This window comes from Azolla caroliniana, unplaced genomic scaffold, assembly GCF_043228905.1.
Source record: "Azolla caroliniana isolate FFs.n. ecotype wild unplaced genomic scaffold, voAzoCaro1.0.p SCAF_6, whole genome shotgun sequence".
In the NCBI taxonomy this organism is placed as follows: domain Eukaryota; kingdom Viridiplantae; phylum Streptophyta; class Polypodiopsida; order Salviniales; family Salviniaceae; genus Azolla; species Azolla caroliniana.
The window spans coordinates 855,906-874,238 of NW_028230441.1; the positions used below are offsets into that span (position 1 = coordinate 855,906).

An 18,333-nucleotide genomic window follows, 5' to 3' on the forward strand; every position below is an offset into this window, starting at 1 on the left:
AACTGAAATTGATCCCACTTAAAATATCGGTAGATGCTTTACATTAATTCTTCGTACTTCCATGCAAGGACGAATACACAGTTCTACATTTGCGCTTCAAATTTACGATGATGAAATTTTCCATTGCCAAATTTCTATGACATACAAAACGCAAACAGAGGTTTCCATTGCTTCTTAAAGTGCAAAATATGTCACAGATAGCTTTCATATTCTTTTCAAATTTACATGCAGGCACACAAAGAAAAAGAGAATACATACAATTAACAGACTCGGTGTTCTTTCCAATTTCCATCTTAAAAATTGCCATGCAAACATAAAATACGACAGAAAGAGCCCTGGGCACAATTTCCTCCACGTTATACACGCATACATATACATATATGAGGAGACAAACAGTGGGTTTGGATCTTGTAAACGAGAGCATAACAATCTTTTTTTTTCCATTGGATTTTGTTCAAAGTGATAAACCAAGGTCCACACAGACATTTAGAAAAACATATACTTTAATCCAGAAAGAAAAATGTTACGCAGTGATGGAAAGAAGCACAGAGATAGCTAGACAATCAGTCATACTCGAACAAATGCAAAAGTTCAGAGAAAGAGATTGATTATAAGGCCACCCATAAGCATAGGTGATGAAGAAGAGGGATTCTAGAGTTCATTTGTCTGGAGGGTGAAGGGTTGTTACCTGTCTGTATGTTGTAAGAGGGATCGAACAGGGCAAAGGGAATGGAGATGTTTCTAGAAATGAGGATCGATATACATATATATACAGCCCAAGGTTCTACAGAGGAAGGAAGGAAAGATGGCGCACCCTCCCCTGTTTTTATATATATGTATAATGTATTATGTATATGTATATGGAAGGAGGAAAACGCCAAAAAAACAGGGGAAGGAATTTGGCAACATACACTCTTTCCTCCCGAACGGCAAGGCGCCAATAATTCTCCCAAAAACCTTCTTCTTCTTCTTCTTCTTTGCAGCACAGGGGAGGGTAGTGACTGACTGCAGAAAGAAAGGGCAGGGGGGCCTGCCTGCCTGCCTGCCTGCCTGGTGGACCCTCTCCCTCTTGTTCAAAAAAACCCGGCCCCTTCGGCCTATACCCCCGTCCATCCGACACATGCCATGGGCGATAGGCCGTCCCGCACATGACATGCCCACACAGAGTTTGAAAATGTATGTATTGGATTGCCTAGACTTCTTCCAACACGAGAAGATGTCCCCCCGGACATGGAAGACAGACATGGGAATGTAACTCCGAAACCACCGCCCAAATTTGTCATGTCATCCCTATATTTGGACCATCGTTGTTAAAGGATAGCCATTTTCCCAGCTTGTGAAGAAAAGATTCCGCACGCTTGCCTCATTGAATCCGATCACAACATACCCTAAACTAGAGATACATCAAATTTACTATATCATCACTTGCTTATCATGTTTCTATGGGTGGCCATTGATGGGAACCAAACTCGTTGGTTTACGTCAAATTATATACACGTTTTGTGTTACAAATTTCAATGCATGTTTGTACGTTGGTGTATTATCATCATTTACACAAGTGTAGATTGTATATAATTCTCGTTCAATTCTACATTCATCCAAGGGGGTATTTGTTGCCATATAGAATAGACCCCAAGGTACATCATTGCTTATGCAAATTTTTATGCCAAATGTTGTGGGTCATACCCACTCCTTGTTTTTCTTGGAGAACTAGCTTCTCATTCGTTTGGATCATCTCTAGAATATTATATATATTTTTATATATATGACTCTTTCCAAATAAAGTAGTTAAGTTGTTGGTGGCCTCAAGGGTTACCTAGGCATTCTAACTATAACCTTCTTAATAAGGTTCTCTCTTATCTTTAGGGTAGTAGCATGTATGCACAACTTCATAGCTCCATCTTGGGTGTTCTTCTTCACCTTTACAACTTGTCATCTTACACATCTCAAGTGTCATTATTACATTGATATTGTAGCTAGGTGCACACGTGAGCACATCTAAAGCCAACTTTTCCTTTTCCCGACTTCATTACTTGCCATGGTATTTGCAATTCCACTTTTCGTATGGTGTATTCTTCATCTATTTATGCTTTATCGATTGTTTCTTTTTTCAAGACCCATTATGTTGGTACACAAAACAAAGCAAGAAAAAAAACGCTTCAAAATTTTAAGGTACTCTTGACACGTAGTTGTAACGACAAGTTAGGTGTCCATATCATCTTCAAATTGAATTTCTTGATGGCAATAATAGAATATTTTCCCAAAAGGGTATTCATGATATTTGCATAGGCAATATGGATAGTCTTGCCCTAGAAAAATGTTATACAATATTTGAGCAATTGTCATGAAGCATTGCCATGAGAAGAAACATCCGTCACCTAAACATCTCTCCTTGAAATCCCTTCATTTAAGTCTCTTATATAGCAATGGAGTTATGCTAATATTATGTAACTTATATTACACGCCACAATGCACAAAGAACTATAGAATTTCAGGATTTCTCATAGGTCCATCATATGTACCTTGAGCACATGAGACATCAATGAGAGAATCTTGTTGTGTGATGAATGAGATTATTTTGGGTTCATGAAATCCAAGTTGTTTTGGATTCATGAAAGAAGTGCAATATCAAATTGTTGATCACATACATTCAACCACTCTTTGGGTTTACTTACATGGAAGACATGGTGAGTTGTTGAGTTGTTGGAAAGACTAAACAGTTATTGGAGAAATCCTAGGGGTATGACATCATACTACAACTTGTTGTGGCATGTTTCAAACTACATGAAGGTAGTTAAAGCATTGTCAAATACTCTTTTGAATTCGTAACTTCTCATTTACAAGTTTAGTGGAGCTATAACTATATGTTGGAATCTATGGATGCATTCTAACATCATACTAACAACGTGATGTGATATTTGTTGACCTACCTACTATAAGATGGTTAAAGTATTGTCAGAAACCCTTCCCAAATTGCAACTTCTCATTTACAAGTTAACTGCAACTAGAACTATATACATATTTTCATTGATACCCATGCATTAAGTCACACTTCTTTATGTTATATGGGTTAATAGTCTATGGATAGGGACAACACCATAGTACAACTTGAGGTAGAATGCTTGAACCATTGTAAGTTAGTTTGACCATTTTCAAAACATTTCATGTCTTCTATTGCAACCATAAACTTATATCATGCATCTATGTGGAGTCAAAAAATTAATGGATGTATAAAAGGAAATGCTTTGCAAGTATTGTCTTATCCGCTCCTTACATATTGCTTGAAGGGTAACTAACCAAATGTAGTTAATGTCTTTATTTCTAACCACTTGGCTCAAATGTGAAGTATATTAATTATTTTGTTTGGTAGACCATCAAGTGATACAAAACTTGGTTGGGCAACTAATCGTTAAAGCTCTAGAGTTGGTAACTACGTTCCACACATGATTTATATATTAATGATAGTATCTATTCAAGAAATGAACAAAGTCAAATATGAATGTTTTCCCTTTCAAATTTAGGAGTAACTAAAATAACTTTATTCTCATTAATCATGGTCTCGTAAAGCTATTATTCCACACATAATCTTTGATGTTCTTCCTTTTACCATTTGCAAATAGATGTATTTACGAAATATTTAGGTGGATGTCACATCACGGTGACTTGGAGTAGAAGAATGAGGCACTAAAAATCTCCATCAAATCAACACACAAATGTTTCCTTTACATGAAACATATCTCTCATAATGTATCCACGATATCTTCCATTATTCTACTCTCTTTAGATCCTAGATAAAATTCTACAAAATTTCCTAAATATTTTGCAAACCTTCAATAAATCATTGTATCATGATTTTTAGACAAATAAAACTAAATTCTTGTGGGATATAGCATGTATGGCTTATCTTATGACAACGCCAATAGTACCATGCATTCCTTTGCAACGCCAACAATCCAAAATCAAATTCATGTACAAATGATGCTCAACAATAGTTCTTCTCTAAGCTCTTGAGTTGACTATTTATTATCTCATAGTTTGTGACACAATTACAATTTCTATGTCAAGCACTATGTGAAGTTAGGCATAAGTATGTAGATACATTATTATATTTAAATGGAACATAAAAAACGTGACTTTGTGAAAATCACCAAATGAGAGGTAATAGGTTATAATCATTTGTAGCATGTAGGGAAGAAATGATTTTTTGTCGAACATAAATTTATTGTACATGTTTAGCCACAAAATAGTAACAATTCGTATATAAAGGAGTAGGGTTGGCCTCATTTAGTTTGAGTGAAAAAGTGATTAAGAGAGTCGGGAAGAGAAAAACTTTGTTAACTATAATTACAAGTTGATCTAGGAAAATTTATGTGCTAAATGTGTTACAAGTGCAAGAAGAGGGTTACTAGTAAGCCGAGAGGGTAGGCAAAAGAGAAAGTTATGAACAAAACGAGAGATTTACCTTGAGGTGAGAGTTAAAAGGGAAAAGGGAGCCTAAAGTCAAAAAGGCATGAAACAAAGCTAAACCTTAAAACCACCATACCAAATATGTATCTTAGTTCAAAATCTTCATTGCACTTTCACACGCATACGTACGTTTTTAGGACGCCATAGTTTTTCAACATATGAAATGATATTTTTGGAAAAAATTTGGACACCTTAATTGTAGTTTACGTAGATAGCCATTTTGTTATATTTGAAAACACAAGAGGAGACTCATGCCCGTGACCATCAAATGCTATGATGGTTGCATAAACATGACAATTATACCAAAATAGAGAAGAGAAAATTTGATGCAACCAAATGAATTTTGTATGGTTTAAAGACTTAAGCCATAGTGTATTTCTGTTTTGAATCCAAAATAGTGTGTAGTAAATTTCTCTATTTTAAGAGAGTGGCAATTGCTACACTGGCCGATGAATGGGGCCCAAAATTCAAACCATAGGCCATTGTTTGTTTCACACTTGACTACTTTATTAGAAGTGGTCAAGTGATGAAACACTCAAAAGTGATCTCCTTATGAATTGGTTCACACCGATGAACCCTTAAGGTTAGAGAACTAAGGTTCATTATATCATATGGTTACCCTCGTAACAAAGTCTATCTTAGATTAATTTCTTGTGGACCTTAAATAGATATACTAGCATTCAAATGCCTATGTGGTTTATGGGATGAATTCAAGGGGGATAATTTGCCTATCTTTAATTGTTATTGGGAACCAAATGACCCAAGAGACCTCCAAATTTTATAAACTACTTTCCCTATAACTAACAAGGGAAGATTAAGTTCCTAACTGAAATGAAACGAGCAAGTGCTGCATATGTTCTAGATCGAACTTAAGATGAGCAAAGGAATAATATGATTAATATATTAAGGGTGTTTAACCACATCGACCACCCTTGAGTGAAGGACATGGGTCGATATTACAAAGAACAACCACATCACCTAGGATTTTGGGTATAGTTTTTATACTCTTACTAGAGTGGTGGTGGAGATTTAGCTCATTCATGAAACATTCAATAACGTAAATGTTGGGTTGTAGAAAAAACCAGAGTTGTGAGGGTCAACTAAACAAAGTGGCAAAAGAGAATGCACGAATGGGGGGTCCATAGCATGAATATGGGGCCAAAGCACGAACTGACCTGCAATCCACGAACGAGCTTTCATACCATGAAATGGTCCGGATATCACGAAGGGAAACCAAATCCAAAACACTCTACGGGATTCCACAAAAGGAGCCCCTTCAAACATTCGCACCCTTCTAAAGAATGAAAGGATTCTCATTATATGAAGAGGGTCCCAATGCACTAAAGCTTTTTGCGAAGGTAACACATACAAAGACACCAAGAAGGGTCTAGTGAGGAAGAGGGTTTCCAAAACCAAAGGAAGGCAACCTGCCAAGGGGAATGCATGACGTAGACAAGAGACAACATTGGAGACAACTCCTAGTTGGCATCACATCTTCCCTCGTTCAAGTCCCCCGCATTCCCACTTGAGTAGCATACGAATGCACGTTTACTCAACTACCTACAATTCACCTCTTCCTTGATTTGCCAATCACTCATTTCTACTTTCTTGTGTGTGATGTCATGCATTTACTCTCTTAGACATGAATGTCTAAATGTAGGTATGAGCCTCAACTTTCTATTACTTGAAACATTCCTAATATTGGAGATATTCTTGATAAGCATTCCAACTTTTATTTATATATTGTGGTCAACTACGAGAGCAAGCTATCTAGCATGCATGAGTAAATTGTGATTTAATTCCCTTCACCTTGCCCTTGATGTGGAGAATCAAGACCTCTTTCATACTATATTGTCCATCCATTTCCAAAATTTCAAGAATCCAACCCAAAGAAAGAAGCTTACTATTGTGCTTCTTCTAAGGTTGAGACTCTTTTTTTTTGTTGCCCTAGGCAGTGTTGCTAAATATTCTTGAGTTTCCTACTTTCTCCTTTCCCCCAAGAGCATATTCATGCCAAATGAATGGATGTTTGGATCCTCAATAAGGTTGTGCTTGATATAGCCAAGCAAATGCATTTAATGCAATACTAAGTTCATAAACCATTAATATAGATGCTTTTCAAGTGAAGAAATAAGCACAGCTCATGGCAAACAACATAACTGCATTCCATTCTCTCATCCTTGTAGCTAAAACGAAATATGCACTGGCAGCCTCGCAAAAACCATCATAATATAAAAGCTGTCAAAACATTTTTTCCAGTTTGGATATCTCTAGCCATTAGATATCCGCATAAATTTAAACCTTAAAACACTGGTTTGTATCGACATTATATTTTTTTATACACCACTTCAATTGAAAGTCAAGAAAAAAAATAGTTTGTTTCCATAAACCAAGAATCTCACTCCTGGGGGACGGGAAAGACAGCTGCATAACAATAGCAAGAAAAAATGTGCCACAGGCAAAATTATATAGACTTCAGAGTTCTATGCTAACAAAGAACAAATTTCAGAACCAAGCTTCTTTCATTCATTACACACTAGCAAAAATGAAAGAATGAAACTAATTGCTGGCTCTCCTGTATGTACACTCGAAAACCCATATAACCAACCAATATACGTTTTTTTCATCGCCAAGAAAATAAATAGATCTTTATTTCTCCAAACTCTCTTTGTCAATGGTTAGAATGGGTGGTTCCCATTCTTCCATTTATCCCCAACTTCTTCAAACTGCAGTAATTGAAGCTTTCTGAAGGTTTGATGGGAAAGGTGTTCCAGCTCATTCCATCCATTAGAATAACTGCAAAGTATGAGGTCAAAACATATATTATTTCATTGAAAACAGTGACTTTTATCAACAGCAGAGACAAGATTGCTATCTCGTACGATTTAATCTTTATTTACCTTATAGGTTCCTCCATCGGCAGTTGGGCGGCGACCACTCTCAATATATGGAGAAGAAAAAAGTTTGGATTTAGGGCCACTCACGGTCTCCTTCCTCCATGACGAGGTAGGAGGAGAGTGAGATCGTACAATTTTTCGATCTTGATCCAGAGAGCTTTCAGTAACTCCAAGAGGGAAGACTTGCTCCTCTTTAGATATCATTATCTTCTCTTTACTGTCTAACAAAGATTCCTTCAGTTCATCAGGAAATGGTTTAATTGATATCATGTTGTCTTGCCCCGATGAATGTATACCATTCATCATATGAGACCTATTATCAGACACCCCTTTCAACTCAGCATCTTTCCTCCCGTTTTCAGATGGTCTTTGAGCAATCCTTTCTTCTAGTTCTATTAACTTTAACCTTGCGGCTTCTTTCCTTCTTTCTTCCTCTTGAAATACTTGTATTTTTGTGTCAATTCTTGGACTTTGTTCATCATCAAGTTTCTTGCAGACATCTATTGGTACTACTCTCTGAGATGCTTCTCTTTTGTGAAAGGACCTCTCATTATTAGTAGAATACGATCCATGAGGCTCATCCATTGATACCTTAGATTTAGCTTGTCTCCCCTTGTCCTCAAACTTCACCTGTTGATCTTGTTCCAAAATTTTGTGTGTTTTTTCAATACGAGGAGAATATTCTCTGATAGAATCATGAGAGACGCCTCTGGTTCTCAAACCCTCTGATGGGTCTGAATAAGGACTGCTTCGTGAACCTTCAGATTCTACACCCACACTCCATCGGCTTATAGAACTCGAACCTAAATTTCCATCCTTGGAACGGACATATTCTCCTGAACCATAAGAATTATATCTTTTGATATACGGGACATCATGCCCTTGTCCAGGACTATATGGCCTTGGATTATGAAAGTTTCCACCTCTATTATAATGTGAATCAGTGCGACATCCATCTTTGATAGGGGCATTACTATGTAGCTCTACCCGATCATTTCTAGTATTTTGATCATATACATCCACAACATTCCTGTTGTGAATTTCCCTGATGTCCCTTGTATTATATAGCTCCATATCTCTTCTATCTTTTCTGTGCATACCAGCATTATATTCCTCTACATCTCTGACATCTTTTCTGTGCGTGTTAGCAGTATTTCTCTCCACATCTCTTCTATCTTTTCTGAAAACGCCCGCTGAATCCTTATCCTGGGTATATCTGATTCCCCAGTCATTGACTTCTCTTCGATCATCGTTGTGGACTCCATTGCTGAAGGTTTTTTTTCCATAAAATCCCAAACCAGTTTGGGCCACAGCTGGCATTAGACCAAAAGACCTCCGTTCTGATGATTCTTCTTTGTTGGACCCATCGTGCTCAACATATGTACCTTCCCTTCCAAATCCAACATCCCTTGAGAATGAAGACTTCTTGTTAAGATAGCTTTCCTTCCCAAAAGGCCCACTTCTATGTTCAGGTCCCTCGTTCCTTGGACCTTCCCTTCCAAATCCATCATCCCGAAAGTCCTTGTTAAGATTGGTTCCCTTCCCAAAAGACCCACTTCTATGTTCAGGCCACTCACTTGGAGGACCTTCCCTTCTGTATCCAACATCTCTCGAGAATGAGGAATCCTTGATAACCTTGCCGAAAGATCCAATTCTATGTTCAGGCCCTTCGCTCAATGGAGCATCCCTTGAATCCTTGTCAAGATAGCTTCTCTTCCCAAAAGACTCACTTCGATGTTCCAGTCGTTCACTCGGAGGGCTTTTCCTTCTGAATTCAGCATCCCTTGGGAACAGGGATTCCTTGACATCCTTCCCAAAAGACCCACTTCTATGTTCATCCCCCTCAGTTGGTGAACTTTTCCTTCTGAATCCAACATCCCTTGAGAACGAGGAATCTTTGATGTCCTTCCCCAAATACCCGCTTTTATGTTCAGGCCCCTCACTTGGTGGACTTTTCCTTCTGAAATCAACATCCTTTGAGAATGAGGAATCTTTGATATCCTTCCCGAAAGACCCACTTCGATGTTCAGCCCCTTCACTTGTTGGACTTTTCCTTCTGAATCCAACATCCCTTGAGAATGAGGATTCCTTGACATCCTTACAAAAAGACCCACTTCTATGTTCAGGTTCCTCAATTGGAGGACCTTCCCTTTGGTATCCAACATCCCTCAACAACAGGGAATCCTTAACATCCTTCTGTGGACATTCCCTTCTGATTCCAGCATCCCTCAACATTGAGGATTCCTTTATATCCTTTCCAAAAGATCCAGTTCTATATTCAGGTTCTTCACTCTGTGGACTATCTGCTCTAAATCCACCATTCCACGATAATGATGACCCGTTGCTTAGATAACTTTTCCCAAAAGACCCACTAAGTTCAGACCCCTTACTCGAAGGCATAGACCTATGATCATCCGCAAGGTTGAAATGTTCAGAATTTCCCTTCAGCACACTATCAAGCGATGATAGAGAAGCAGGGATTTTCCTCTCAGTTCTATAATCCTGAGTTACAGACACACGAGTTCTATATTGAGGCCTAAAATTATGAACCACCTCTTTTGATTCATCCGAATGATCATTGATGGGTAACGCTTCGGCTTTCTCATCAGCATGGCAGACAACTTGATTACTCATTTGATGGCCAGAGGAACTCTTGTGTTGATCAAGCTCTTGATTGGAATCCTTTTCTTGTGGATTAGCAAGTTCTTGACTACCGGAAAGTCGCAAAGTCTGGGAAGGTGATGAAAATGATGAGGGGGATGGAAACAAGGCAGACGGCATCAGAGGCTGCACATGTTTCGCTTCTTTACCATCCTGATCTTTATTCTGATTCTTTTTCTGATTCTTATCAATGTGAGATTTTGTATTTGGAGCGGGTGGCGTAGGTGGGCGAGAAGCTCGAAGTGCAGGAAACTCTTCCTCGTGTATGACTTTTGATGCGGAGATAATAGGTTGCTTCTCTAGTGGAGGAGTAATTAGTGGGGTGGATCTAGATGCATTTTGAATGGCTCTTACTGCTGGAGGGGCATACACATCAGACTTCAAAAATGGCTTCAATTGCTCTGACACCACATCCCCTGTTTTCTTATGGTTAGGGTTAGCGTTAGCGTTAGAGTTTGTATAAGAGTTTGTATCAGGGCTCGGGTTTATGTTGGGTTTAGTGTTTACGCTAGAGTTAGGGTTTGATGCATCAGAGCAATCCCCTTTAATGCTCCAACCAGTCACAGGGGGGCTTATAGCTAAGGTTTCCGAACCTTCTCTCTTCAAGGATGGAAGATTAACTGGGTTAGGGATGCCAAGTCTTCCAGTTGAAGAGGGGGGTTGCTTGGGGCGTGTGAGAATCAACATACCTCCAGAATGTGAAGAAATGCGTGACCTTGTTGAACTCGCAGAGTTGCTCTTGCTACCGCTTGAAGCTCCCACGTGACTTTGATCTGCCTTTCCATAGTAATCATTGAAATTTACAGAGGTAAATTTGTTCAGGCGCGCCATTGATGGAGCAGAATATCATGGATCAGAGCACGCACGTAAAAGTGCCAGAGAGAGGATGGGGATCTTACGGACTAATTGATCTGCAGAGACCGTCTGGACTAGGGTTAAGGTTATGGTTAGGGTTAGGGTTAGGGTTAAGGTTTCTGAGCAAGCAGATATAGGAGAAGGAGAGGAAGAAAAGAAAAAAGAGGAAGTTTTATGCCTGTTTTGGTTTTCCACCTCCGATTCCACTTAACGGTAACCCAAACGCCTCCGTCAATTCTAACGACTCTTCGTTTATCCGGCACAAAAATCTCACTTATTAGGGTTTGTGGAGGCGAAGGATCATTTTTCTTCTATACCCAATCTCTCTAGGGGGGGGGGGGGGATGCCAATGGTAACCTCTCCTCTCTCTCTCTCTCTCTCTCTCTCTCTCTCACCAAATTCATGAGGAGTTCCGATCTGATCCTTTGTTCCCTCTTCCAATCCGACCCGATTCGATGCCTCACTCCTTGTTATCCATTGACTTGCCACATACAACTCATTGAATGAGTACTGAGATTATTATTCAACTCAAGAGGCCATCACGTTTCGATCTTGTATTCTTTTTATCTTTAGCCATTCATTGATGTGCTAGATATGGCCGAACATATGACACTTAGGCATTCCTTTTTGGGGTAATAGGATTTATACCTAGGCTTGAGGGCCATCAGTTTGAGATACCCTCTTCCGATCCAATTTCTTACTTTTAGTTCTTCATTGATTTGTCACGTATGGGCAACTTGTTATGTATGGCTAAACAAATCACACATATCATTCCTCTTTCAAAGGTAGTAAGATTATGTTTGAATTGAATAGCTACATACTTTTTCAATGATTCTATCTACGCTTTGCCAATGAATGGATAAATATAGATTTAAAGCTATATATATTTGTGGAAATGTAGGATGGACATAATCAAATACCATAATTTTACTTAGAAATGACATATATCTTATGTGTTTCCATAAAGAATCAATTTCTAGGTTATATATATGACAGTAAGCATACTTACCTACACAATTGTAATGCTTTTGTTTAGCAGTTGTAAGTATCAAGTTGAAGAAACATAAGAGTTGGTGAGTTTTACTATAGGTACCTTCTCTGGGACTTTTGGGGGGATGTTGAATTGGTTTAATACTATACATTGGCATTAGTTTTCTTTATTGTACATTATCGAATAGTGATTGATTATGCTTTGCTACCTCCGAAAATACCATTGTCCCTCTCCTTCTCGACTTGAACATTTGCCTTCTTGACTTTAACCAATGTTGGCCACAGTTAAGAGTTTTGTGCATCTAGTTAAATTGTCACCTTAACCAACTACACCCCTCCATAGCAAAGCCAAATTTGTTTCCAACATGCTTTTCTTGTTTATCAGTGCATTATTGCCAAGTCTTATAATTTACAAACATTAAGTTGGCAGCCACTTTTGATCTCTTTAAGCATGGTCATCTAATCCATCTTCCTTGTTATCATTCACTCATGTAGATAGATGCCAAATTATACTCACACTATGATTACAATCAAACATACTTCTATAGGTTTTGTGAAACTTTTACATATCTAACAAACTTCAATCCTTTTGCAATCTCACAACGAAGAGGGAATCCCATAGTATGTAAAGGCAAAAAATTAAATATGAACAAATGCTAGAAAAATGGCTCTTTGAAACTTACACATTGTGTCGAAGGAGGTTTCACAAACAACGAGAACATGAGCAATATTTGAATATCTCACACTCAACTTCAATGTGTTTACATTTTCATGAATTCTATGGTTGCATCAGCAAATAGTGAATGGACATAAACCCAACTATATTGACGACACATTCGCACCCTTTTCATTGTCAACTCTTTTTAATGGCAATGTTCCATTGTTTTGGGTTCATTTTTTTAGGAAAGACGTGTTGTAGAGCCATTTTTATGAGCAAATGGTGACTATATTATGATTTATAATAAATTCAATATTAAAGTCTGCGTTAGAGACTTGACCCCGCAAACTTTAATATTGCATCAAACAAATTGACCATTGTGCACACCAATATTTGAATTTTAGAGTTTCGATAAACCAACCAAATTATGTTATGCAATGCATAAAGAATTTTTTGTTATGCCGTCCAAAATTTTCATAATCATTAACGATATGATTGCGCAAATGTGTGTAGGGTTGAACAAGGAATGTAAAAATATAGACATTCATGGGTACGTTATGGATGTGTGAAGGATGCTACACTTGACGGTCTATGATTATGTTAATGAATGATTAATTGACAGTGGAATGTAGGGTCATATGTTCATGGGTATATCATGGATGTTTACAGGATCTCTAGGTAAAATGGTGTAATTAGGATAATGGATTGTGGTTCATATGGAATGAAAATAAGAGATATAAAATCATGAATAGTATCATGTATAGGTTACACAAACATCATGGATGTATCGCGCATGGGTCGTGGAGAGCAAACCCGCATTTTTTAAAACATGCCAATCTTCACTAAAAGCTTTGCGTCATCGGAATTCCCTGTGACAGACCTATTCTTTATCAATACCTACATGTGAGCAATCCTATCAATAAGACTACTTAAAATATAATGGTTAAATATTTGGAAATCAAAGTTATACATACAAAATACTCGCCTAAGATTGCTTCCCACATCAAAGTCACTATGTAAATGTCGCATTATAAGACTAAGAATGAGTGTTTTATGACATGCATCCATTCCCTTTACCACTATGTGCCCTTCTCCAATAATTAAATTTATCTCAGCCCAAGACCACCTACATCTACTACTCCTTGTATCTCACCTTTCATAGTACGTAACCCCTCCATCATTGTGTATCTTTATAGGTTCTCATCCACATCCACCTACTTTTCTAGATCCATCCCTCTACCTTTCCTTGGTTTGGGATGTGTCTACATTGTGGTCACTAACAATATGAACCAACTTGATTTTTTGCTCGGATATTTATGAATGGTCATGGAACCTTATGACTACATTTCAATGGAATAAAGACTAACTCATTGTTATTTCATTCTAATGGAACACAAAGTTTGCAATTAACATGTACTGTGTTCGTTTGTAGTGTAAGGATGACGTATGTATGTTAGTGATAATGTTATATGTATATCTAAGCAAAGTAACTGCAAAAGGTTATATCGAAAAAGAATACAAGAAACATATTTTAATTGCACGTGACTTTATTGTTTCAAAGTTCATGATATTTCTATGACTCTCAAGAATCCATTCTCATTTTGGATCCACGATGTTATGAAATGTTTAAGGTAGTATAATTATGGAATTACCTAATTGATGGCAATGTATGTACCTTGAATATGATTGTCCAAGGATATTCCTTTAGGTTTGTCTCTAAAATGTTTAATGTAGCATGTCATTGACCTTGTTTTTGGTGCTAAAACTAATTTGCAAGGCAATATATTTTATAACACTAGAGACTCGAGAGCATCTATGATTTTGGCTAAAAAAAGAATGATGGCACCATGTGTATATAGATTGACTATCATGATCTTATGCAATTTAATAGACATATTATGCAATAATTATTTCACAAAGGGATATTTACATTTTAGTTATTATAGAAATGCACATCAACATGAATTATATGCATATGCACTTAATGCTGATCTAGTTTTTCTGAGTTGATGTTACAATCATGCAATTTCATGGACGTTTATGCTCTTGATTTTGGAATTTTTGTGGTCGTTTTCTGCTTTCATCTTGAAGATATACTCATGTATAAGGATGCCATTTTGAAATATTAGCAATACTTACAACGTTTAAGGAAAAGTGAATGTTTAAACTTTATACAATATATTTGAAGTGTGAATATTAGACCTTTTTGTACTACCTTGAACATATTAGTGCAAATATCAGTTTGGCATAGAAGTTTCTTAGTCTTACGTGCCATTGTAGTATCAGAACATATAAACAGAAAACAAAGGAATGTGCAACCTTTTCTATTTGTGAAGATAAGCATTTTACTAGTAATAATTGCCTATCTTCACAAATAGCAACATAGAGGAAAAGTAAATGAATCCCCAAACTCGCAGAATCCAAAAATACCATTGTATTTTTAAAATTACCCATATATCCCAAAATATACTCTCCTCTGTCCACAAGTGTGTGTGTGAGTGTAAAAGAGCATTTAGAAACTTCTCGTCGAATCAAAGATGTGTAACGTACTATGCAAAAGAATCTAACAAGTTTCTAGTCCTACCACAATAGTGAGACATTACTAAAAAAATGATTGTATGTATCTCACGACGGATTCGTAGAACTGATTAGATATGTACAAATCTAGTAATAATAACACCTAATAAGCTTTTTACTGACTTCTGGATTCGAATCAACAACTCGACTATGAAAGCGAAACTTTTGATCATTGAGTCACGTAGATAACTTACATATTTATGTCATACTTAGCGAGGTATTTGGAAAAAAGTATGTGCTCTATTGGAGAGAGAGGTAATGTATGAGTACAAATTTGTCCCCGACATTTAACAAGGATATGCGCAAGCTGCATCAAACAACAATTGTTTGTAGCATCCAAGGATGAATTGTTAATAGTAATAAAAAATAATTGCATGAGTATTATTCATAAATGTTAGGGAAAAGTACCAGGATACCCCTGAAAGTTTGTCTATTTACCAGAATGCCCCTGGAAGTTCCAAATTTACCAAACTACCCCTATGTCCAAAAAATTACACTTTATAAAGTAATTATACACTCAATTATTTGGTAAATGGGTCTAGTTCGGGTCCATTTCTTCCATCTTTGGTAAATAGGGCTTGTAGATTTGAGTGTATAATTACTTTAATTTTTTGGACATAAGGGTAATTTGGTAAATTTAGAACTTCTAGGGGTATTCTGGTAAATAGACGAACTTCCAGGGGTATCCTGGTACTTTTCCCTAAATGTTAAGTATGTTGTTGGCATAAGTGGTTGTAAGTATATACTCTTTATACGAACGGAATGCCGAATACGACGTATGATACGTATGTCATACTGAAGAGAAGCCGAGAAACAGAGGAAGAGAAGAGAAGAGAAGAGATGGAGGCAGCGAGACCAGATCTCGCAGGTCTGTTTCGTGTGCCCCCTCCTCCCCGGGGCTCTCGTTCATCTCCCCATCTCCCCTCTTCTTCTTCTTCTTCTTCTTCTTCTTCTTCCTCTCTCTTCTTCTATGCTTCCTCCATCTTCCTCATCCTCTCGGGAACCCTCTCCTTCCTCGCTTTCCTCTATGCTGCTATCCTCTGCAAAATTTTCCCTCCTCCTTCCTCACCTTCTTCGTCTGGACTATCTAAGCTCCTCACATTTATTCACAATGACTGGTAAGTGTCTTTCCTTTCATTTCATTCCACTTGCACACCGTTGGTTATGATGATCATGGCGATGAACTACGACGACGGTGGTGGTGATGATGATGGGGACATGTGCTGATGTATTGTTTTCCTCATTGGGCCAGTAATATGGCATATGTGATTGAGCCAGAGAGAGAGAGAGAGAGAGAGAGAGAGAGAGAGAGAGAGAATCTGTTATAAGTTGGTTAAAGATAGAGCTTGGTAGGTGTTGTTTACATGACACATCATCTGATGTGTATGACGGTGATAGCGAACGCTTGATGCACAATGACAATCTCATCTTCCATCCCATGCAAGAAAAGGTGTTTCTTTGAGGGCCATGCGATTGCATTTCTGATGGGACATGTTCTTTCTGTACAATGATCGAGGAGGATAACACAAACGAACTTATATACTTGTTTGCTATAAAGTCATTTAAATTGCCATGCTATGACTCTGGCTGGACATTGTTTTAATATAAGGTAATATATGACTACCTTAGGAACACCACGATGTGTTCTTGTTTGATGTTCCCCATGGAGTATCAGAAGATGTACTGAAAAGAAATTCGATGTGGTAGTTCTCACATCTCAGCTCTCCAAGCGCATTGTCGTCAGTCAAGTTATTGTTATATCAACTAGTCATGCAAGGGCTCAGAAAGTTTACCTGGTCATAAATATCCTCACCGTTATAGGAAAAACAAGGGTTTTCTATGTCCACTACTTATATATGTGTGTGTGTTAGAGAGAGAGAGAGAGAGAGAGAGAGAGAGAGAGAGAGAGAGAGAGAGATCCATTCATTGTTTACCAGGTACTATTGCCTATTGATCCCATTAACAGGTCCAGTAATTATAATTGCAGTTTATCTCCATTGGTTGAGTATGAAACTTTTCAAGCATGCCTAATTGTAAATAATAACGTCCATACCATTTTCTATGGGTTGTGATTGCATCATAAACATTATGGCGACGCCACCCAAATGGAGCAATCCATCCTCATTGATGTAGTTGGTATTCTCTTGGCTTTGTTGGTTCAATAACATAATATATGTTATGATATACTATCATGCCTTGTGATGTCAAAACTGGTATGCAAGTTTTAAAGAAATTAATTGGATTAATGTTTACCGTTTACTTTGGTTTGCATTTTCCCTTAAAAAAAATTCTCATTAGTGGTGGTAACAATTTAGGTTATAATGTCAAAATCCATGCTTGAGATAAAGAGCTATCACACATGAATGATTCCATCAAACAAATGACAGTCTTGTGAGAACTCACGACGGAAAGTTGGATAAACTCTGAGGTTGCAACAATGGAAGCTTGGGGTAGTGAACTAAGAGGGAAGATTTAGCCATTGCCTCTTTTCTTGTATTTGATCATATACATATTGAACAGTTTACTTGCTTTATGTTTGTCAAACAATTTAGGCAGTTTTTGTTCATTGAACAATTACCATAATGACCAGGACATTTTTCATCATTCCCAATCAATAATTTCATGGATATATTTGACCTCTTCTATTACTCTGTCAAGGAGCGTGGAGAAACATCAAGCTAGCCTGTCATAAATTATACAATATTACACCATACATACTTTTAAGGATCTTCTGAAGTAAGAAAATCCATATTTATCATGATTTCCCTGTATGCAAACCTTCTCAATTCCATATTTATCAACCTCCAGATGTTAATGTAGTCATAACGTTTTATCTAATAACAAAATTGCAACACCTAGATGTTTCTGTCACCTACTAAAATTTATGTTGAAGATGAAAAATGGACGTCCTTCTAAAGTTCTCCTTATGTCTGACTGTGTTTAAGATGGGTAACAAATATAAAATAACTATACATAAATAAACAAATTAATGGATCGACTTCAGACAGTATGTAGCAATTGATTTAAATTGAAGGCATGATTTCCTAGAAAAATAAAAATGCAAAAACATCACCCGTTTGGTAAATGTATTAGACATGTTATGGTATAAACATATCACGAAAAACATCATTAATTAGCAAATTATCCAAGATACTGCCATAAAAGGTTAAGGAGTTGTTTTTGACAGTGGATACAGACCACAAATAAATCCGTTAGTCCCATACAGCT

General features: G+C 37.3%; 2 protein-coding genes across 2 annotated transcripts; one reads left to right on the forward strand and one right to left on the reverse strand.

Moving 5' to 3' along the window:
* Positions 1-6,826: 6,826 nt before the first annotated feature.
* LOC147862414 (uncharacterized) lies at positions 6,827-11,024 on the reverse strand. The gene is made up of 2 exons (XM_087320865.1): positions 7,368-11,024; positions 6,827-7,263 (listed from the first exon to the last, which is right to left on the reverse strand). Exons 1-2 carry the CDS (start codon positions 10,854-10,856, stop codon positions 7,255-7,257), a joined length of 3,498 nt encoding a protein of 1,165 aa, XP_087176991.1. The 5' UTR covers positions 10,857-11,024; the 3' UTR covers positions 6,827-7,254.
* Positions 11,025-15,867: 4,843 nt separating this feature from the next.
* On the forward strand, positions 15,868-17,364 carry LOC147862415 (uncharacterized). Its single transcript, XM_087321099.1, has 2 exons — positions 15,868-16,223; positions 17,043-17,364. The coding sequence occupies exons 1-2, from the start codon at positions 15,868-15,870 to the stop codon at positions 17,134-17,136; spliced, it is 450 nt and encodes a 149-aa protein (XP_087177225.1). The 3' UTR covers positions 17,137-17,364.
* Positions 17,365-18,333: the final 969 nt, after the last annotated feature.